This window comes from Leptinotarsa decemlineata, unplaced genomic scaffold, assembly GCF_025532065.1.
Source record: "Leptinotarsa decemlineata unplaced genomic scaffold, Ldec_3_MD MMD2_tig00001019_RagTag_RagTag, whole genome shotgun sequence".
NCBI lineage: Eukaryota > Metazoa > Arthropoda > Insecta > Coleoptera > Chrysomelidae > Leptinotarsa > Leptinotarsa decemlineata.
In genome coordinates, this window is record NW_027412557.1 from 1421212 (window position 1) to 1445588 (window position 24377).

The window sequence follows — 24377 nt, forward strand, 5'->3', positions numbered from 1 at the left end:
TAAATTCATTATTTCGGTTACTGTACATATTTGAAAAAACCGAAACACGTCAAATGTAAATTATAATTTGACATTCTTCAACACAAAAAGGCCACCTCTACCTTCAACCCCCTTCAAATGACATTCAGGTAGATAAATTATAGAATCTGAAAAATATTTTATTTATTTTAAAAATAAAAAAAATCACTCACATAATCTGCGGAAAATAATCTATGGCTCTTCAATCTACTTACATGTCAACGTGTCTCATGAGCTACATACAATGTGTAAGCCAAATGAAATAAATTCATTATTTCGGTTACTGTACATTTTTAAAAAAAAAAGCTCAAAGCACGTCAAATGTTAATTATAATTTGACATTTTTCATCGTAAAAATGCCACCCCTACCTTCAACTCCCTTTGATTGGGAAATGTATCGGGGTATTGCCGGACATTAACTTGGTAATGTGGTGGTGCTCCATCCTGCTGAAACCATATCATATTCACTGGAACTTGAGGGTTTCCTGGATCAGGATATAAATTTGCTAAACTTGGAATGACATCATTTTGAAGTAGTGCCAAATAATGATCACCATTCAAGTTGTGCTCAATGGAAAAGGGTCGAATGATGTGGTTTCCTACAATTCCTGCCCAAACATTAACCTTTTGAGGGTATTGCGAATGTTCTCTCAACCAGTGAGGATTTTCCGTTGACCAGTAGCGGTAATTTTGCCGATTAGCATGTATATTAAGAGACCGTTAAGTACACTCATCAGAAAGCATAACGTCTCCTAATTAGATGATATTGATATCCAACATGTTTATCATTTAATCACAAAAATAAGTTCTTTCATCAAAATCGTCTTCCATGAGCTCCTGAGTAGGTATCATTCTATAGGGATGCATTTTATTAACTTTTAATATATTTACTATCGATGTATGGTTAATATCGAATGTAGTGGATGCCTGCCCAGCAAACAATGAATCTCTGGCCGTCTTCTGGCCCAATGCATGATCGGTCGGCAATACGCTGGCAACGACAAAGCTACATAGGCAAAATGTCGGCCCAATGTATGGCATATTGTAATCGGATACCTACAATTCAGCCAGCAATGGGCCAATACTATCAAAATTGTGTCTTTCGACCGACATCATAAAAATGAAGGCCCGTTTCAAGTGTTATTGAACAAAATTTTCCAGAGCAGACCAAAACCTTTTACGAATAAAATCTCTTGTTCAACAGCCAATTGAAAACAAGTTATGCTATAATCGAGAACTGTCATACGAACCGTGAATCTAGCGTGATACGAACTGGCGGATAGACACAGCTGACGATCATCTTCATTTCATTCAGGATTTGGAGACCAGCTCCCCTACCCTTTCGGCTGATCATTGGCCTTGAGATGGACCAATGGGTACATGACTGATGGAAACGCGGATAGACACATATAGAATTCCTATATATATAGGAATTCTATCCTTATGAAGTGCGCATGTCGCATGAACAGATTTTTTCAACTCAGTGGTTATTCTGCCTAGGTAAGGTTAGTCAGGTCAGGTCAGGTTAGGCTAATAAGTTACAGATTTTCAAATCGCAAGCTAGGATAGTTTGCTCAGGTTAGGTTTGTGTGTAAAATCGTGAGCGAAAAACTAAATCACGCATTTTCAACTTGCATGCAGCTGTCTTGTCATTTAAAGTTCCCGCTATTTCATTTATGACAGAGAACAATCAAATTCAAATCTGATGTTCATGTGACATGCGCACTTCGAAGATCGAATGATTCTGTGATTGTGATTCAAGGACTATATTATAGACCACAGTTCATTGTTATTTTCATTCATGTATTTTTGTGATTTATTAACTGCGATTAAACGAGTGTGGGTTAGTTTAGTGAAGAAGAATGATGACAACTTCTCCTGATGAATTGAGGTAATAGTATTTATTTCTATAATCAATTGTAGCGTCAGTTACAAGAAACAACCTTCATTAGTTTTTGAGGTTAAGTATATATCGCCAAAATCTTGTGCTGAAAATAACGACAATGTTCAAGAATTATTGCAGAAGTTATAAGTATAAACTTATTAGGAAAAATTTGGAAAAATCTGTAGCCTTGATTATGTATTATTTAAAAACTTGAGGTTCATGAAAGTTTCTTTCAGTCCGCATCTTTGTTAAGTATTGGAGGCAAAGACATTGGAGATTCAACAAGGAGAATAATGGCCAAACTAGTCTCCCATGAGTTATCTCTTCAATATAACTGGACTGGAAGGGGGAAAAAAGAATTTAAGAGCTTAAGGAATGTTCTAAGAATGATATTAGGTGAGTTGCAATCAGAAATGAGTGTATTCATTACAGGATATTTTTATGGTTCTGTATCTCAGACCCTTAAAGTAATCACTCACTTACTATAAATGTTAAAATCACTCGCTAACTGGCATAGTAATAAAAAAAATATGTTCTTGAAAATTATGAAAAAATAGGAATACTAGAACTTTACTTCACTAATTCCAGGTTTCGTTGTTTCTGAGAAATCAATATAAATCTTAAGAACCATTTATGTGCCCGTTACACTCGCACTTGACCCCAGTTTTTTTTCAGTTTGTCTTCGGAAAAATTCGTTTTGCAGAAATGCCACAGAAACCGAAATTGCCAGTGTAATAAAACTCTGGCTAAGAACTGCTTCTGACCGTCAAGGGAGGAGAAACAGAAGGAGGACAAAGCCGGCAGAGGAAGGGGGAGATGATATGCATTGAACATTTCAATATTTGTTCCTTCATACCAAAGAATTGTTTTTATGTTGTTTCCTTTATTTCATTTAATATTTGTGATATTTTTTACTTTATTTAAACCAAAGAATTGTTTTTATGTTGTTTCCTATACATGTTAGGTATGTGCATTTTATTAAAGTATATATGTATAAACTTTGGAACTTTCTCCAGTTTTTTGTGATATTTTTCTATGAAGTTCATTATGGTTCAATTGCTCAAGGTAAATTTGAACTTTTTTTTCACTCAAAATATATAAAACTTTATTCATTATCTCAGAATTCGAGCATATAGCTCGAGAGTTTTTGGGAAATTGTTTAGTAACGATAGTCGTTGCCGACCGATGTTTCAACCTTTTTACTCCCATATACACCTACGACGTAGGCTTAATATGGCAAATACCTGTTAGAAAACAACTACTCCCCTGGCTAATACCACGACGGGTATTGGATTACATCTAACAAATACTTGTGCAATGTTCCTCATTACAGAGGACACAATTGCAAGTGCTTCCTGTAACAAACTAGTAGAATCCTGTACCGACCCGGACTTGCACTGATGATAGGCAAAAACCTTGAAACCGGTCTGCAGGTGATCCCCCTGGCCGGGGTGGAACATCAGTCAGCAACGACTATCGTTACTTTATTCATTATTTTTCAATTAAAAGGCAATCAGTAAATGTGTATAATTCACAGTGGTGCAACCCTTTGAGTAGGTAACTTCCATTGCAGTATTTCTACTGGGCCATCAATGATTTCCACAGTTTTGCCTGCAGAGGCCCGTCATTCAAAAGACACGGTTGCCAAGCATTGGCCCTGATGATGGCCGGTGTCTCCTATTTTCATTGGCCCGCCATAGGCTATAGGTGCTTTGCCGTTCAGGCCAGATCTGGCCAGCATATTCTGGGCCGGAATAAGGCCGATCAAAATTGTTTGCTGGGTGTCTACTCGATGTATGTGGGTTTTCCTCAAACTCAAGCATCACATCTAATTTGAGTTCATCACTCATTGCGTTGGCAGTTGCTATTTTAATCTGCCTCACATTACCAAGCTCACCAAACTGCTTCTCTATTTTGCTTATTGTTCCTTGAGACATGGGCGGTAGGTAAATTAGGAAATTTCTCACGAAATAGACGAGCTTCTTCCTATTGTGTTCGGGTTTTACCTCCGTAACCAATCATTTGGAAAACTGTTATTTTATGCATTTCCGTTAATCTAACCATTTGTCAGACTTGAAATTAACGGATTTCAAACTTGAATTAAAATACTGACAACTAATGTTGTAACATACAAAACAAGTTAACAAAGCGTTTTAAACTAACGTTGCCACGGAAATTATATACAGTTTTTTAAAGGATACCATATAAAAAGAACATTGCTATGGTTTTTGCTTATTTTTTCATTATCAATACCTCAACATGAAATAAGTGTTGAGTATATTGCCCGTTTTGAGTGTATTTTATCGAATTTCGGTAACCACCTGATTTTAATTCAGTTTATCTTAATTGCTGCAATAAAGTGGGAAGCCATAACATTTTTGAATAGAGAATGAAGTGTCCTTTCAAACAATATATCACAAGCCTATACTTCCCATTTGAAAAATTGGGAGTTGTACCTGTTATTCGACGGGGGTTGAAGGTAGAGGTAGCATTTTTCCGTTGAAGTATCTCAAATTATAATTTAAATTTGACCTGTTTCGGTATATTTTCAAAATATGTACCGTAACCGAAATAACGAATTTAATTTTATTCATTAAAAATTAGCTTTTTTATTTATGAAGACACACTGAATGCAGAGAGATGTCTCCAAATATTAAGGACGACTGTAACCGATTTTCTTGAAAATTTGCCTTTAGAGGAATACAGGAATTCGTGGTTTCAACTGAACGGAGCGCCAGCTCATTCCACCTAGGAAGTTTCCAGGAAACTTGACGAACTCTTCGTCGATCGTTGGTTTAGGCGTTTAGGGCCGTGGGATTGTCCACCGAGATCACCCGATCTCACGCCACTTGACTTTTTTTATGGGATGTTTTAAAAGAAAGGGTATACAGTACTCCAGTGCCTACCAAAGAAGAATTGCGACGGTGAATAGTGAAAAAGTAACCACAAGTCGCGTGCAAAAAAACATTTTAAAGTGATTAGAATGTAATGGACATTTTCAGCATTCATTGTGAAAATGTGATATTTTGTTTAAAATTTTGTTATTTTGAATCATCCTATTCTGTTATTGTCTGTACTTTCACATATTTTAGCCCACAAAATCTTACTTTTTACCTAGAAATGACTGATTTTTGGTACAGTTGTTCCCTGGAAACTTTGAGCCATAGTTAAGGAAATTATTTTGTAACCTTACAAACTTCCTCTCGTTCATTGCTGTTAATTCAGGATACATTCGGTTGAATTTTTTACACGTTTGACAATGATTCGATCACTTTGTTTATGTGTATAATAAATAATTTCATAAGAACTTCGTTTGAATAATCGATATTTGCATTCATTTTGGAAGATGATTCGAAACACCGACGATAACTCTTTGTAAATTACTTATAAAAGTAACCGAACTGCTAAAAGCTTGATAATTCCACTGCTACCTAAATCCAAATTCTAAAAAAAATTAATGTTTCTAGAAGAAGCGACTTTATTGGGAAAACTTGACGATTTAGGTATAGGGACATGATATATCATCTTGAAGCATTTTTCACCATCTTTCAATTTACCGAGTAATATACAGGGGGTTTCATTATAAAAAATGAACTTTTGACTACTTTTATGCACAATTGAAATAATAGTAATTTTAGCACGTTTTGGACCATATTTAGCACAATTTATTTTTTATCTCGAAAACAGATAGGGATAGGTATAGGACATTATTAACAAAAAAGTATTAAAATGCCAGAGCGATTCCAAAAATGTATTATTTACGGGGTGTTCCATTAAAAAAATAAAGTTGCTACGACTTTTTGATGGAAGTGGCAACGCCGCAATGCTGAAAATATTTTAAATCGATAGAACAGGTAAGGAAATGTGAGAGGTGAAATTTTCAGAAAAATCATGCTTTGCGTTTTCCAGAAACGTCTAACCTACCATCGACCGTGAGTCACGCTGTATATTGCAGATGTTCACTTCTTTAGCTTGTTTTATTTTGATTGCAATTGCTTCCAATTTAGTCGCCAAAGGGATGCATTCAACATCAATTTCACAATTTCAATGTTCACAAACAAAGTCATAAACCGTGCTGAGCTGTTTTCGATGGTCCACCCTGTATGTATGGAAATATATGTTCAAACAAAACTAAACATTTTACTAGTTCGGAATTCCATTGTCTAATATGATGTGATATAGATTTAGAATATCTGGAAATTTGAATCAAAAACTAAAATGAATAGCTGAAAATAACAATTACATCAAGCAATAAACTCAGAAATGAAATCACAATAAAATAAAAATAAGCAAAAAGGTAACAATTAAAAATGAAATAAATTATTAAAAAAGATTACAAACCAAGTTACTTCACAACGTTACGATTGTTAGTATCCACAATCGTCTTCGGGTAATCACCCGAAGAATTTGAATTTTTCTGAATAGTAATGTTATATTTTTTTTTGCCCCAGCTCGATATCACAGGATGCATGGTATATTTATTGATACACATTATAATGAGCCATACAATCATATTCCAAATTTTAAAGGTTCTAATACAAATTCTAGGTGAGCTTCTTGTGTGATGTCTCTCTCTCTCTCTTTCTCTCTCGTATATTCGAGAGAGAGCGTATATTCGAGAGTTGTTCCACCGGATTCCAAAGAGTTCCATCGAGCATGACCCGAGCGTAGGAAAGTCGGTCAAGTCTAAAATTTACAGTTTTTTGGGGTTGTATTGTCAGTATAGTAGTGAAATGAATTGGGGTTCAATTGTACAGCGTGGTCAATCATTGTCGAACCTACGGGAACAAAGTAACATTTGGTGACAAAGTGGAATAATTGACTGAAAATTTTCTGTTTTATGGAGAAAATAAAGAGTGTCGATTACGACGGGATAGATGAACTTACGAAAATGTTCAAGGTTTTGCAAGCAAACCTGGTAGAGAATGAAAATCGCAGACGAGAGAAAGATGAACGAAAGAGTAGGGAAAAAGTAACGCTGAAATGAAGATCGTGAATTGCTACTAAATGTATAGAAAAACTAGAAAGAGACAGTTATTCGATATCTACGACAGGACGCAACAGTAACAATTTCCGAGAGTGATACTACCTTCATGACGAGGCTAAAATCATGGCAAAAAGAAGAATCCGATTTTGAGAGCTAAAGGTCATTATGCCAGATCCAAATTACAGCGTTCTAACGACAGAATGAAAATAATATTTGACAAAAAGTCGGTGCCAGCGAGCTTGGAGTAGAGCAATGCAGCAAGGCTTCATCAATTCCAACGGCATGGCGGTTAGTGTCATAAATCACAGAGACCATTTTGAAGACCTTACTTGGTAACTAGAAAGATAAACGATCTGGTGTACAGAATCCAATTGTCACCCAGAAGCAAGTTTAAGTTCGTCCATGTAGAGCGAATGAGTCCTTACATGCTTCTTGATGTTCCTACTTGTACTCGTAATGTTGTACTGTGCGAACATCATCAGCGAAGAGGGAAGTATTTTCATTGAAATAATTTCACGCCAGAGGTTACAATTTTAGTCATCAAGCTATGTCACATTATTTCTGACATATCATCAATTTGCCAATTTGCTTGTGTTGTGTGTCACTGAACAAAGTTGGATAAAAATCCTCCAAGCCACCAATTTTTCGATGGTTACTCTAGTGGCAGACAATTTCAGGAATTTCAGAAAAACATAATCGTACTCATCTGGTGTTTGGTAGTATCAACTGTAGTACGCGGTCCGGCTCCACATGGAACCAGAGCTTTAGAGGTCGACGTCCGGAAGTGACAGAGAACAAAAGGTCTTGTCAGTCTGATCCTGGGGTTCTATGAGACACCTGTCTCCGGATGTCAGGTAGAAAACCAAATAAAGAAACATAACATCAACGGTTAATGTAAACCGACAGCAATTATTTGCAATGTGATTGCACCTAGGTGCATATAAATACCATGATTTAATCACCCAAACCCCTTTCTATGTAAAATATTTTGACAAAAACAATCGATCCAAGGCACTCTTAACTCTTCATAAAAGAAAGATATCCAATGTACTTCGGCATTCCATTCACAGAGTCGCTAATCGTAAACTAATGTTTACATTTGCAAACGATTCTTTTTACATCTATCAACATGTGATAGATTTCTTGCTTCGAAACCGAATCGGTTTAAACAGCAGGGTTTTCTATGCACCTTCAGTTGCACACACCTCACAACAGGAATTTTTCAAACATTGGTAATATTGCTGATTGTAAATTATAACATTATAACATTGAATAACATCATAACATTGGAATGTTGGTTCTTATGCACCACTCAACGAGAAAAAAATAGTTGACTGGATTTGTCTTCAATAACGTGGGTCGTGGTTGAGTTTTCTAGTTTGTGTTTCGTGATGACAGAACACGAAAACAGATTGGTGACATATCTCCATCGTCCTAACTTGCAGTCTTGTCACTATTTCAAACATTAGAAACATTAACAGCAACGCCTCTAATATATCAATTTATCGTCGGTGGATGGTTATTCTAACGATTACAACAACCAAAGTAGCAGTTGGCCCAATCCTAATTGATTTTTCAACGTATTGCATTGTAATGGTCGAAAATTTGCTATGTTCATTGTTTAAAGAAACTCTAATAAAAATAGTGTTCACGTTCAATCGACCTTCTTTGGGTATTTTCACCTTGCAGAATCTGAAAAATATGAAAATTATAATGAAGAACTTTATATAAGTGTAAAAAGGGCAAGCTATTAGTTTGCCCCGATAAGTTACAGCGTGAATTCAAAGTATTGTTCACAAAGAAAAGTGTTCTATTCATCAGTAACTTGTATTCAATAATTATACCTATAATTAAAGCTAAGAAATAATACAATACTTATCTTAACGTTTCGTAGGCCAAAATCTGCCTCCGTTTTCAGAAATGGGCAAAATTTATATGCAGTTATTCCTTTCCTTATTATTTCATTTCTCAACTTCTTCGACATCTGCAAATATATTTGAATATTGACCATTTCTGAAGACGGAGGCAGATGTTGGCCGAAACGTTAAGATAAGTAATGTATTATTTTTATGGTAGGCAAAATTATTGAATACGATAAGTGAAAAATACTTCGAATTTACGTAGTAACTTATCGGGGTAAACTAAAAAGTGTGCCGTTTCTACACTTGTATGAAGTTATAATTTTCATATTTTTCAGATTGTGAAAATACCCAAAGAAGGTCGATAATGAACTGATTATCCTCCACAAGAAATGACTTTCGTTCAATACTTTCTATTTTGTTGTTATATATTTTATTGAATATATATTGTTATGCCTTGCTCATATGGTTTTCCCTTTGTCTCACTTTTGTATATGTTTTGCTATATATTTTACCTTATTTAAGCTAAACAGATTTTTAATATTTACTTTGGAATTTATAACCTTCATTTTTTTCTTAGTTTCACAAAAATTCCTGAACTACTCACTTTAAAATCTCTTTAAAATCTGTTTTTCCGTTAATCAGCTGTCGCGCCCATACGAACGACACCTCTCAGAAGTTGAGAAACTTGTGCGAGCTAAGAACTAACGAGGTCTTACCTTTCAGCGTGTGATTCCTAACACGGTTGCAGAATCATCCCAGCTTCAACCAGATAAATTCTCTCGAGAAAAATATCTGGTCGAAGCAGGAATCGAACCCATGATCTTCCGATCGGGAGTCGGGCGCACTACCACTGCGGCCAATACCAATGTATATTAGGTAATTATTTTTATATTTCTATATAATACATGCTATCTCCTAGGTTAAGTTGTAAAACAGCCTCGGCTGAACTTCGCCCTTTCATTGATTTTTGTATCTACTTCTTCTGTATAAACAATGTATGTCAATGAATAAAGCCCATTTATTATTATTATTAATATTATTATATTGTACAAATGGTTTTGAATTTTCATTTTACCATGAGTATTCTAACTCAACCTTTAGTAATAGTTTCAGGTTGCCTCAAGATGCATAGAAAGTCCTTCCTTGGTGTGACAATTTACAACCTTAGAACTTAAAACTACAGAAAGGAGTAAATTGTCCATTCTAATGTGAACAAATTTAGTGTACATACAGTGTCATTCCCAAAGTATGCACCATATGAGAAACTTATTTATTAAGGGTTTTTTGACAAAATGTTATTCTTGATAAAAGTGTGTGCATCCCCTAAAACTAAACATGCACCAACAAAATACAGTAAAACACACGTAATATACGAGGAGCCTTCAAATATTTGATTTTGAAACAAGAGTAAAATACTCATATTTTGAAAAATCTCGGGAAATCGACTCCATGTTTCTGTTTTCGCTGTGGCGTAGGGCGTAAAGAATCTCAATTACTGTCCAAAGTAATGTTGACGCATTTCGGATCGGTTTTTTGGATTTGTCGAAAGCTTTGAATTGAGTCAAATGAAATTTCATTTTTTAAGGATGTAGAACGTAATTAAAACCTTGAAATAGATGACAGAGGGATGATGGAATTAGGTCTTTATTGGTTTATGAAATATTGCTGGATGCAGTTTCACCAAATTTCTTTAGTGTTCATGTGAAATGGAAAGTTCATATTGATTCACCGAAAAAAAAGACCTGACTCCGCTAATTATTCTAATAATGTACTGAAAACGGCAGTTGATAAATCCACTTTGAGAATAATATATTTCGCAAATTTTTAATCGATATTGCTGTATGGTATAGATTTCTGGGGAAAAGCTTATTTTGTGAAACTTTTCACTCCCAATCTAAAACAAATTCAATTAGGAACTTTCAAATTATGGAAATGCTTCTGCGTAAATTATTTGCTAATTTGTCAGGAGCAAATCAGATGGAAAAAATGTATTTGTTTATTTGACATTTTATATTTGAGAAATAAAAAATTTAGAAAGATACTATTAATGTTTATCGATTTTTGAACAGAATCAATCTACTGTATAAATTTCTGATTCTATCATAATTAACAGAATTTTCACAAAAATAATTCAACCTCGTATTTAGATAACAATTTGAAATTGAGAATTTCATAACTCTCCAATGGGAAAAATCATTTTATCGAACACTCGTTTTCCCATAAAATGTTTTAATACCTCAAGGAAAACTTCCTCTCAGTTTATTTTTTTATTACAATATGTTTGGCTCCTCAAAAATTTTCTGCAGTCTAGCATATTATAATGACTCCATTACTTGGGTAACTCAAACCGCCTTTTGATTTTGTTGTAATCAAGGAGTTTAGGAAATCCTCTTCAACTCCAAACATCTATGCAACACATTGTTCACATTTCAGTATCCGTCTAATTTCAAAAGAAACAAAAAATCCTTCACTGAAATAATTTTGATTTTACACTTTGAAATATATTTATATATGCGTGTTTATCGTGTAATGGTGTGATTTATTAGCGGCCCTGGAATATAGAAATTCACTCCTGCGACTGCTTTTGGGAAACTTCAAACATCATTATGACGTGTTTGAGTCATACACTGCGAAAAATAAATTTTCAAAAAAAATATTTTTGATACCTTTCGCAACATACTGCTTAGACGATATATAGTGGTTGTGATCACATTAGATGTGAGGAATTATTTTTAAGGAAGGGTTAGATTGGGTCAACATGATCGTATCCCACTATATATCGTCTAAGCTAGTATTTTTCAAAGTGGACGATAACGCCCCCTTGTGAGCGCTGGAGGCCTATACGAGGTAAAGGGCACAGAGATGATTGGTGGGCGTTGAAGCGGTTTAGGGGGCGATGGCTAATTTAAAAATGTTTTTTTGCTTTCAACACAAACTTTACCGCTCATTTACGCACTACGCGCGTTTCCTCGTTTAACGCCACCTTGGGGACTAGACAGTAACTATTTCTCGTCTGATAGTTATCAAACTGTACAATAGATGGCGGTAAGCTTCAATGCGAAGCTAGAAGTTTCTAGTCTCCATTCTCGAAAGTACTAGGCCCGCCCGCTGCCTCATATAAAAGCGCGTGCGCCATCCAGCCAGTTGTGTCATACGACAATATTACGAAAACAAGTGAATTTGGTTAGTGACTAGCTAGGTAAAGTGATGTACGTGCGGTGGTGAATACTGTGAGTGGTGTAATTAGCAAGTTTTTAATACTCGATTCTTTACTTCGGCATTTTTGAAGACAAAATTATGTCGGAAGCAAAAAATAAGAAACGGCAGTATGACGCGGAATATATTAAATATGGATTTAGTGAAAATCCCACAAATCCATCTTCGCCTCTGTGCCTTCTTTGTCAAAAGATAAAAGTGAAACTTATTTCATACAGGAACAGCATATTTTATGTATAGCCACAGACAAACAATAAAAGTTGTTTATGAGTGCTGCAGAGTATTGCATACATAAAAAATCATTCAAACTGTTTATTTGTAGTATTTTTACATTATGAGAAAAAACTGTTTTCGACAAAACATTTTCAGCTTTCAAAAGTTGCAGGAGGTGGAGGTGGCCCTCTCGGAGGAAATGGAGGTCTCCCCGCAGGAAAACTAGGAGGTGGCGGAGGTCTCCAGGTCGGAGGAGGTGGTCGACCTCCTGGTGGCGGCGGTGGTGGAAACATTCCTGCAAATGGTGTTCCTGCAGTTGACGATACAGACCCAGGTGGACCTGGTGGTGGAGGTGGGATAACGCCTGCCCCTGCACCTGGCCATGGTGGTGGAATCAAACGAGGTGGAGGAGGGGGACCACCTGGAGCTGAAGTCGGAACAGGGGGAAGTGGTGGTCTAGGTGTAGACCCAGTGGAAGCCGAAATTGGTGGTGGAGGAGGAGCTCCAGGAGGTAAAGGTGGTTGGGATGGTGGTAATGGAGGAGGGGGTATACCTGAAGGAAATCCACTTGGAGGAGGTACTGGTGGTGGCGGAGGAGGATGCATGTTTGCGGGAGTGGGAGGTGGCATCATCCCTGTTAACATAACAGGAGGAGGTGGTGGAGCTATCGTCATGGGCATCATACCAATTGGAGGAGCATCGGCAAAGAGCTGATGAGGCCTGTCTGCTTGTGAGAGAGGATTCTGAGCAGCAAGTAAACGTTCTGCAGCAGAACCGTGCCTTTCACCCTTGGAGTCCTTTTTGAAAGCATACGATACAGAAATAGGTCGATTGCAGAGATACTGGCCATTCATTGCTTCAATGGATGCATCTGAAGCTTCAAAACTGGCAAAATTTATGAATGCAAATCCTTTGGAGTTACCTGTTTCTGGATCTCTCATAATCTGCAAAAAATATAAGCGATCACATCATTTATTTTGACAGTATATCTGATTAAATTACGATTCCTTGTATCTGTACTGGGTAATTTTTCTCTAAACACATCACGCATTATAAAAAGATGAAATTTATTCTTTTTTTTTGTGCTGAAAGTAGAGAATATTGTTAATTCTCCAGGTTTGTTAAAATTTTTAGGAAACCTTGAATACAGTCTAAAATGAAAGAGAAATTGAAAAAATCACAGAAACGATAAATAAATGTTTTCAGTTGAGATTATATTATTTTGATTTCATGCATAATAAATGAGCAAATTCACATTATTTTTGTGAACTTTCTAGATGTTTTCCACAACAGGTAAACTTTCAATTGGTGTTATGTGATTGTCTTATATTGATAAATTGGTATTTGTTCATCTGTTTCAGTTTTTAATAAATAATATATATTTTCAAAAAAAAAACATTTTTTACATTAACGATTGTGAAATGTATTGAAGTGTTCATTACAATAGATTATTCTTTTCAATAAGCTACCTAAAACTGTTGAGGGGCATAAAATATATTCCATATCTGAAAAGGAAATGGAGCTCCTAATTAGGAAAACGTTTGATAGTGTGTATAAATTTCACTCTGACTTACTTTTCAGGTTCATTCACATAAACAGTTGTTACTGGAATAGGTTTTTCTTTCCCAACATGTTACTTTATGTAATAGTTTCATTTACTGGGTAGTAGATTTCATGAGTAGTGGTCACTAAAACAACTATTTCATTCAAGAATTTAACCCGTTAATGTATATCAATTGTAATTAGTTTTTTATGTTTTATAATATATACTCAAATATTTATGATATTATGACCACGTATCTATCCTAACCATTCACTCATTACAACTAAATACCAATTATGTCTAGATACCCAACAAGTGACATATCTTTTGAAAATTATTTGTTCTACAAAATTGCGAATAACAACGTTGATTATTGTAGTAGTAATTTTTTGTATGGTGAATGTTCATTACTTAATCGTTATTAATGATTCAGAATCAAGTTGTGTTTCTGAATACTAGATTTCAAAATAATAGAGGTAAATGTCTTGACAATATCTTTGCTACCTTCAATTATTCCGACGTCAATATAATAGATATTGACTTGTCGGATCACTACGGTCAGCAAATGAATTATGTGTGTGATTATGAGAAATCCCTAACACAATATATTAAAAGTAAAAACTATATCAAAGGCAACATTGAAATGCTAATAAATTACCTGAAAGCTGAAAAGTGGCGGGACTCCTATAATGATGTCTCGAGCGAGGATAAATATAATGTGTTTTATGAAACATTTTTATATTACTATAATATTTGCTTTATTGGTCCAAATAAAAAACGTAAAAATATTTCTAAAAAATGGGTTACAGCTGAAGTGACTGCTGCAAAAAACAGATTGCTCTTTCTGCACTCTTACTGTAAAAAATATCCATCTAATAATAATAAACAAGCTTACAATGTAAACAAGCTCATAATCAAAAATTTTTGGATGAATCAAATAATTATAACAAAGCTGTATGACAAGTTATAAATCGTGAAGCTGGCAGAACCCAAAAAAAGGTTTATCCCAATGACATATCTGTAGACAGGTTAAACTCTTTTTTTGTAGAAAATGCTGACAGAATGATACAGAAAATACCTGAATCCCCGATTGAACCTGAAACTTTACTCTCTACGAAACTTAATTCTGCACAGTCTCTATTCATTAAACCAGTCACTCCAGATGATGTGAGAGTAATAATAAACGGTCTTAAAAATAAAAAAAGAAGATCTTGATGGTATAAATATTTTTATTATAAAAAAATGTGTATTATGGATTATTGGTCCCCTGGCTGATATAATAAACTGCTGTATATCACAAGGTCACTTTCCTACTAAACTAAAAAAAAACTAAAATCATCCCTATTTATAAGAAAGGAGATCCATCTCAACCAATAAATTTCAGACAAATATCAATACTACCTTCGTTTTCCAAGATTTTTGAAATAGCAATCTATAGTAACCTAAACAGTTATCTTAATATGTTTAATATAATAATACCTCAACAGTTTGGATTCAGAAAAAGGTGTTTCAACTCCTGATGCTATTCTTTAACCAAATTTATTGAAAATCGCTTTGAAAACAATCAACATTTTATAGGATTATTCACTGACTTATCAGCAGCATTTGATTGTGTTGATCACTCAACTTTATTAAGTAAACTCAATTATTATGGTGTTTGGGGAAACACGCTTGACCTATTCTCCTCTTACTTATGCAACAGAACTCAGACTGTTGAATGTAATAATCTAAGAAGTAATCCCCTTGAAATAATGAGGGGTGTGCCTCAAGGGTCAGTTTTGGGACCATTACTCTTCCTAATTTATATCAACGATATGACGTCTTCTATTACCTACCATAATACAGCAACAGTTCTCTTTGCTGACGATACTACAATCAGTGCTAGTATTGATAGACGGGAGGATCCCGAAATTGCCCTTGAGGCAATTATGAATCAAGCCAAAACATGGTTCTCTGCAAATGATCTCTTACTGAATGAAACAAAAACTATAACTCTTAATTTTGATTCGAGAGCTTTAAACAACAGCTGTAATTATACTTCCATCAAATTTCTTGGTTTTCTAATCTCGATAGTCACTTAAACCGGTCTAAACACATAAGTACTCTCTGTAACAAACTTGCTAAATGTGTATTTGCAATAAAAAAAATTCGAGAAGTAGTCTATCAAGATGCTACTCTTACCACCTACTTTTCTCTGTTTCATTCTCTTCTTCGCTATGGTATATTAGCCTGGGGAAACTCAGCTCAATCACATTTAATGAAAGTATTTATCTTACAAAAATCTGCTGTACGAAAAATCATCAAAGCAAATTGGGACTCGAGCTGTAAAGTAATATTCCCAGCTCTGAAGATCATAACTTTATATGCCGTCATTGTATATGAAAAATTACTATATGTCAGGAAACATATTAATGAGTATTCAGCTCATTCTGATGTTCACGCCCATGACACCAGGTCAAAGAACAATCTGATAAAATCACAATTGAGGTTGCAAAAGTCGCAAAAAGTGGACACTTACCTTTTCAATGCCCTACCCATCCATTTTCGCAACTTATCGTTTAAAATATTTAAGTACAAATTGAAAAACATACTGACTGAGCATTGTCTTTATAGTATTCAGGATTTTCCTAAAATTGCAACTGATAAATGTATTTTCTTGTAACTTGAAATTGTTATATTTAATTGTAGTTTGTATTTTATTAACTGACTGGTCCATAAAATGTAAATTTTCTTAGCGACTCAAAATAAATATTATTATTATAATGCATTATTTTATTCTCACCTCCACTCAATTGTGCAGAAAAACTTATCTGATTTCTTCATGTTTATTTTCATTGTTTCCTATACTTACAATTCAAAAAACATTATAATTTCATATTCGCCCCCTTCTCAGGAAAACATCCTGAAAATGTCATTGGTCTGAAATCATCCAAAGAGTCACTTTAGTAATTGTTGTTAAACAATCATAGTGCAATCAAGACAGAATACTTTAAATGCTAATATTTCAGTGAGGAGTAGTTCTTTGAAAATATTCAGGGTGACACGAGATACCAACGAGTCATGTTTGCATGCAGACAATGTTGCTGCACAATTGTCATCAACTGAGATTCACATATTTTATATATTTATATTCAAAAGTCTTTTTCATACAACTTCAGGAATTAACATAGTGAACCAATATGATTTTATTTAATAGTTAAATACATTTTGCATCTTAGTAGTAGTGTTTGATTGATTTCTTGAAGAATTAGAGAGATAAAAACTTTATTGCCCAAAGAAGATTAAATTCTTGTCAACAAAGTTTGGCATTGTGGATATGCTGAGTGGGAGGATCTTCAAGACTATTTCCGAAATTTATTTGGCTAGATGTTTGTTTCAGCTCTAATGATCCATCAACTTTTTTGGTATTACATATAATAAAGTTGTCATTAATAATTGAAAATAATCTCAGGACCACACTTACTGCTTTCAACAAAACGTGGAAATGATTTCCCCAGAAACAAATTCCATATCTTAGGTGGTACTCTATTGATGAGAAGTAGACAGCTCTTCAAGAGACGATCATCAAAATATAAACCTAAAAATTTAGTTGTTGATTTGAAACTGACTATTTAAAAATGGCATATGAAAGTTAAAATAGAAGTCTTTGGGAAATAATCTATTTGTATCACACTAGTTTTGTACTGGTTAGTTTAAATATTCTTACTGATTTCATTACCGTTTCTTGACGTTGACTGTGACATCATTCGATAGATTTCTTCTCGTGGATGTAATTTCAGTAATAACAAAAAAAATATGAGGAAACTTCATATATTTGATAAGTGATAACACAACCGGAAATTGTTTACTGCTTGTAGATGGGTTGAAATGAGTTTTTTCGTGTTACAACTGTAATCCCCAGAAGTTGAACCTTGTGCCATGCCAGCTACGAATTACCTTGTAATGTACGATTAAACGATAAGTAGTTAACATCCATTGTCCTAGGGCAGGAATGGGAGATAAATGAAGAGACAAAAGTAGAAGGGATAGTGAAAGGAGGATGCAGGATACTACTCTGGGTGCAAGATATGTTAAGGAGGAGGATACATTGTCAAACCTCAGTACTTTTGGTAATAAATCAAAGTGAACCTCTATCACAAAAGACACTCGGAACACCACATGTTGACTTCAGATTCTTGATTGGCAGCCAAAAATTCATAATTCCAATAAATGAAAGTTCAAATATTTTTCCAGAAATAAACCTGAGCCATGTAACCAAATAATTACCCAATCAGAACAGGCAGTATAAATCAAACAATAGAAATCGATAGCTTAGCTTACATATTTATGATCCAACAATGAAAACTTTTTCAAGTAACATTATTGTGAGATTTTCACTGGACAGATTATAAAACCGCAACATGGTCTTGGCTATAAAATAAGTTCCTCAAGCATTTTCATACAATTGTAGTTTTTTAAACTGTCCAGTGAAAACCTCACAATAAAGTATTACTTAAATACTTTTGAATTTTCATCAAGTATTGGCCAATTACATCACATACAATAAAAACTTACCTTAGGAGTTTGCAAAATGACTCCGAATGCAGAAAATGTGTCATATAACAATTTTTCATCAACTTCAGGATCCAAATTTCCTATGAAGATATTAGCCCCAACGTCTAAATTTTTTTGATGTGCAGAGGCTTTATTGACTCGAATAGGCTTTCCATATAACTTAATCATATTCATTATTTTGATAGCATAGTCAGCATCTTCTTCGCCCATGAATTCAACGAATCCATATCCCTGATGCATCATAGTTACCCGATCTTTGGGCATATGAACATTGACTGAAATAGAAGTAAATTTATAATAATTGCATATTTAAGAAAAATTGATACTCACCCAATGGTCCAGCTTGAACAAAAAGTTCCCATAAAAGAGATTCGGACACTTTGTCATCCAAACCTCCAACATATATAGTAGCATCTGAAACATAAGATACTTATAACACATCAACAAAAATGTAAGCATACTTTTATTACCTCGATTTCTTTCTGCAATTGGTCCATTTGCCATATTAGAAATCTAATAAAAATTTACCGAATTTTAAACTAATTAGATGTAGTATATTACAAGCTATATCGACTTAGTTGTTATGATCTGGATATACATATACCAAATACCATATACCTAGATTTCTAACCTATTTTGAAACCGGCTACCAACTAGTGATGGGGGAACAGTGTTGCCAACAGGATGAACTATAAAATCGCTACACATGAACCGAAATTTCGCTACATTTCATATTACGCTATGCTTGTACCACAGCTTACTTACTCTTGTACCGCTGACGCATCTGTTCGCGCATGCGCCATATCTAAAATCAAATACCACAGAACTTACAGTTTGTAGGTTGTGTACCGTTCAGATACCACAAAACTGAACTGTCACTTTACAGCAATTGATTTTTGAAAGCTGTCATCTCAACCAAATATTTCTTTTCTTGAAAAGAAATAGTCACATTGAGCTCTTGAACGATCATTCGTGACAGGTCTAGTCCATCCTTTCAACATGGAATCAGACTATTAGTGGAGTTTTTTCCCAATACCAAATCGTTATTTTTAACACATCGACACGTGTTTCGGTCACCAAGTGATCATCTTCAAAGAGAAAGATCAAATTTAGGAATTAGTGCGAGCTAATCCTATTTATGCTATAAAGGTAACCCATACAGGTAAACCATCCAGGCGTACAACCATACAGGCAAAATTGTAAAATTAATTTAGGTTGGTATGCCTGTATGGTTGGTACGCCTGGGTGGTTTACCTGTGTGGGTTACCTTTAAGATGTCTAAAAACCCTGGTGCATCTACTCATACCTGCAAAAGTTTGGAGTAAAATGAGGGATTTATGGCTTGATATTTCAACCCAAGAAATGTTGGCAGATGTTATTATGTACTTGACACTGGTTGTTTATCGGAACGAATTCCGCAAAACAGGTGGTAAGTATGAAGATTATATACTCGAATAAATGTTTTTGGTATGGTATTGGAATGGAAAAACTTTTTTATCCAGCCACATAGGTCTGAAACTATGTTTCCAGAAAAAAATCATTTTATTTTGGGCAGAAGCTAATCATGATCTTTTTAAACATGAAATTTCTTATTTGTTATATATTTACTTCTGATGTAGGTTCCTTACATTTTTTTATTTTCATCATATTCTTATTGCATCAAGAAAAGTAAATCAACAGCGTGCAAGATAATGAATGTAACTGTGTTATATATAAATGCAGTATGTCACAAGAAGTTTGCAACAAATTAAAACCTATTTTACTCTGAATGTCACAAAAAAAAGTTATTTGTTATAGAAGTTGATTTTCAAAAAGTCATTCAGAAGTCTCTCTATTTTTGGAAATACAGAAAAAAATCATTGGGAATATTTTAACGTTTCAAAAAAAGAACGAAAATCAAAAGCAATTATCTCTCATATACTGTTATGAATTCATGAAACAACAAATATTTCAATAACTATGGAAATACGGAATTTTAACCGAAAATGATTTGAATAATGAGGTGATGACATACCAGTGAGATTGAAAAAAATTATAAAACAATTTAATGAGGACCTTCCTAATATTCAAAATCTGAATAATTCACTAGATTACAAAGAAATATTCCCAGTGAATTCTTTGTCAAACTTTTCGATTACCTGTTAAGAGATCCTTTTGATAAGCACCAACTTTTAACTGATTTTTTTTTAATTAATAATAAAAAAGTTTCCTCTTTGATGCATAAAATTTGGAATAAACGGTTTATATACAAAGAACAATGTAATGAGTAGAAACACAGCTGTTTTCTAATAGATATTCAACCAAAATACATCTACTCATAGTGACTATGGATGTATGTGTATCACACTTAGCAGTTCTACTCATGAATCAGGACATTGATTTTCTTATACATACATATCTCATTACATACACAAAATCACTCAAGAGAAATAACACTACAGTCCCACCTTGAACTCGTCATGCAAGCCTTTGGGTTCTGCAAATAACTTGAGAGAAATTACAAGGCAAAATTTATTAATTTACAATAGATGTAAGATGGTCAATTACCTTCTGTTGAACATCAGATGTATTGAATAACTTCTTTGGTTCAGAAAGAATGTGAACTATTTATTGTCTGTAAAAGTATATTAAAGTTTATAAGATTTCTGTATTTATGATTATTGAAATTTACAATTCCAGCATAAATTGAACAAAGGTATTCAAGTATCTTCCATTATTATTATTTTAATTTGATTTCATTGAGTCATATTTTTTGCTATGATTGCATGTGCAGGTCATCACTGATAGACTAATTTGACACTTGAACCCCATGTTAATTAAGTAAAATTTTGAAAAAAGTTGAAGTGCCTCCCCCAGCCATCTATCGAGCAATCATAATGTGTTTTTTTTTCAAAAAATAGTATCGTAATAGCCCCCAAACGTTTTTTTCATGTTTCTACATCAAACCGTTCAAAAGTTAAGTTAGTTTTTGATCAATCTGAGGTGAAATGGTATTTAATGTCCTTACCAGTGGTAAATTAATTTCCAGTTTCCTTGTGATGGGATTTCTTTTATATTCAGGTTCCCACGAAAAGTAAAATGCCATAATGTTCAGAGAACACCATGGTTGAATTTCTGCAGATTGCATGAAAATTGTTTATTTTCTTTTAGAATACAAATACAAAATGTCTTCTGATATACTTTAATTGCTTACTACAACCATTTACATTGAGTGTGTAAAAGAGTTCTTTTTTTCAAACAATGTGACCATCAATTATGATACTGGTAGTTTTTTGAAAATATTCAATTAAAGTTAAAAAAAACATACAGCTGATGAGAGTATCACATCTCAACAGATATTTTCGAAATTTGATTTTCAAGAAGGCTCTTACATTATGCTCTTTAGCACAGCAGATATTCAATCTAGAGATCAAATATGCCCTCAGTGCCTCTCTTGACAATTCTTCCTTGTGGTGTTCACAACCTACAATATTTTTGGGAGAAAAATTGGACAATTTGATTAAAATTACTAAAAAGCAATTTTTTTTTTAAGTTTCCTCTCAAAAACACCTGATATTGTGGCTTCAACATCGTGAAGAAAGCTATTAATTTTTTTGTGATGGTAATGTTAAAAATCCCCTGCTCTTGTTTCTTATGAGGGAATTGAATATTTCATTTCCCTTCCCCAATATCGAATCCACACATTCTCCACATTTGGTGTTGCCTTTGATTTTTTTGCAACATATCCACAGAAATAAGCAAAAGCTTCATCAATACCTGAGAAGTCCTCTTCAATTTCGGAGATATTTGCTTCTATTTCAATATAGAATATAAATTTTTGCTGTTTTTCTTTCAGATCTCCAATATGAAGAAGGGATTTCATAATTTCTCCTCCACTAACATTACTTTCCCTGGGCGGTTTTATCAGAGAATAGAGGGATATTAGACAGAATATTTGTCCAACTTGAATTGACTCGGGATGAGTATTGCATCCACCTGCAGCCCTCATCATCCCAAAAAGTGCTGAAAATGATATCAACAAAGTTGATTGGAATTGTTATGGATATGTGAACATTATCACCTCCAAATGATCTTGGTTTAATCTGGATGTCATCAAGTATTTGAAACCAAGATGGGGTTAGGAATATTCTCTAGTTGAATACTGCTAGAATTTACCAATGGATGTTTTGTGACAGAGTGTGACTAGGATGGACTAGGAAAAACGTTTAGTGGAAGTTCAGGAGCGGTTTCACTGAGAAATAAAAAATAACAAAATACCTATTTTTATTATAAAAATGACTATCACGTCATGTTCGCAATAGAACTTGTCTAAAATCTAAATTTTTTATGATGATCTTCTAGCACGTAGTAACGGCTATATATCCATCAGTTTACTTGTCTAAAACATGTTTTACATTTAGATCAATAAATGTTATTTGATTAAATTAATCAAACTATATAAATAATCACACAATCCTTATCAGATATGTGGCAGAAGCTTCATCAAATATTCTTTGAAAAAACTGATCACAGAACTAAATATAGGGATTCAAGTATTTCAGTTGTTCATGTTTCAAACGGAGTTTTTTCCATTGGATAATCCAACTGCAAACTGAAAAATAAAACCAGTTATAAAAAAATGAAATTCAATCTTTGAATCTGGGAAAATTTCAGCATCCTTCATCAATAATTCTCAATAGCTCATGTAGTATGATTTCATGACTGACTTCAATGTTTTGGTTGGTTTTCGGGTTTTGCTGTTGTCTTCTTTGGTAAACTCCAAACGTTTCGACTGCCACTACGACAGTCACCTTCAGCGGCGTTGACGAAGTACTCTTCATGAGATATTCATTGAAACAAATTTCAGTATCAACTTTATTCTCTAAGATTACTTCATCAACGCAACTGAATATGATTGCCCCAGTTGCAGTCAAATATTTTTACCGAAAATGATCAGGGCAAAACCAGGAAACTAACTATTACGAAATTGAGCAGGATGGGTTCATACATTCAATTCGATTTTAGAAATATTTCATGCAGATTTCAGAATCGAAGTTACACTAAATCATTAGTTTATCTATTCAAATTTATATCTGGTTTCATTGATTGTCCAGAAATTCTCTCCCTTATAACTTCCAACGTTCCACGGAGGTCCATTAGACAAATAAAGCTATTTATTAGACCATATCACCTAACTAACTAGTGGTATCATTCTCCTTTATCTGAAATGTTGAGACTTGAAAATAACTACTCTGATAAAATCAATTTCTTCTGTGATGATGAAAATATTTTTAAGAATCTCACTCTTTGCTCATGCAAATGTTTTTCATTACTTTAATTTTGTCCTTCATTAAACACACATAAATGTGTCTATAATAATTATAGTAGTAGTAGTATAAGTGGTTACAGCACAAGCTTTCTTTGTTATATAATTTATTGTAAACAAAACTGAATAAATTGAGATCCCTAAAAATAAACATGGACAAAAAACTAAAATGGTATTTTTTAAAATTGGTTTTTCTGTAAACCAGCTGTCGTTCCCCTACGAACGGCAGCCCTCAGAAGTCGAAACTTGTGCGAACAGGGATTAACGAAATCTTATCTTTCAACATGCGATTCTAAGCTAAATATAACCCTTTGTTCGATAACAACTTTTTCATTAAATTTTTTTTAAATTCCTACTGGCATTTCATTATAACCGTCTCACAAGAAGATTCTAAAAGAAACAGCTTTTTTTATTATGTTCTCAGAAGAGGCTGTTTATAATAATGACAACGTATTTATTATTTCCATGTGTAAGCAGTAAGCTTACACAGATATTGACAAATATGAAATATCAGGAAATAGAGGGTAAAGTTAATGAAGTTAATTTTCTGTGAATCAGGCATTTATAGAAAATGTTCTTCAACTTTACCCCTTTCTTCCACTATCACCTTTTATTTATAGAATGATATTAGCACATATTAGCCCGTATTGAATAATGATGTATTTTTATGAAAGGTATCAAGGGAAAATATGATGTAAAATATTGAACAAAACAGCAGTTGCGATCATTGAAATGAAAAATAATATGAAATGTTATAACTAAACTCCACACATTTGGACAATTTGTGACATATC

At 33.9% G+C, this 24377-nt stretch overlaps 1 protein-coding gene and 2 long non-coding RNA genes across 3 annotated transcripts; 2 read left to right on the forward strand and 1 right to left on the reverse strand.

The window, feature by feature from the left end:
* The first annotated feature begins 1452 nt into the window (after nucleotides 1-1452).
* On the forward strand, nucleotides 1453-2913 carry LOC141482278 (uncharacterized). The gene is made up of 3 exons (XR_012465432.1): nucleotides 1453-1909; nucleotides 2140-2299; nucleotides 2579-2913. It is a non-coding gene; the product is annotated as an uncharacterized lncRNA (long non-coding RNA).
* A 9354-nt stretch (nucleotides 2914-12267) lies between these two features.
* Nucleotides 12268-18959, reverse strand: LOC111506635 (splicing factor 3B subunit 4). Its single transcript, XM_023161759.2, has 4 exons — nucleotides 18749-18959; nucleotides 18609-18692; nucleotides 18279-18553; nucleotides 12268-13125 (listed from the first exon to the last, which is right to left on the reverse strand). The coding sequence occupies exons 1-4, from the start codon at nucleotides 18780-18782 to the stop codon at nucleotides 12334-12336; spliced, it is 1185 nt and encodes a 394-aa protein (XP_023017527.2). The 5' UTR covers nucleotides 18783-18959; the 3' UTR covers nucleotides 12268-12333.
* A 603-nt stretch (nucleotides 18960-19562) lies between these two features.
* On the forward strand, nucleotides 19563-23936 carry LOC141482279 (uncharacterized). The gene is made up of 2 exons (XR_012465433.1): nucleotides 19563-19707; nucleotides 22114-23936. It is a non-coding gene; the product is annotated as an uncharacterized lncRNA (long non-coding RNA).
* The last annotated feature ends 441 nt before the right edge of the window (nucleotides 23937-24377 follow it).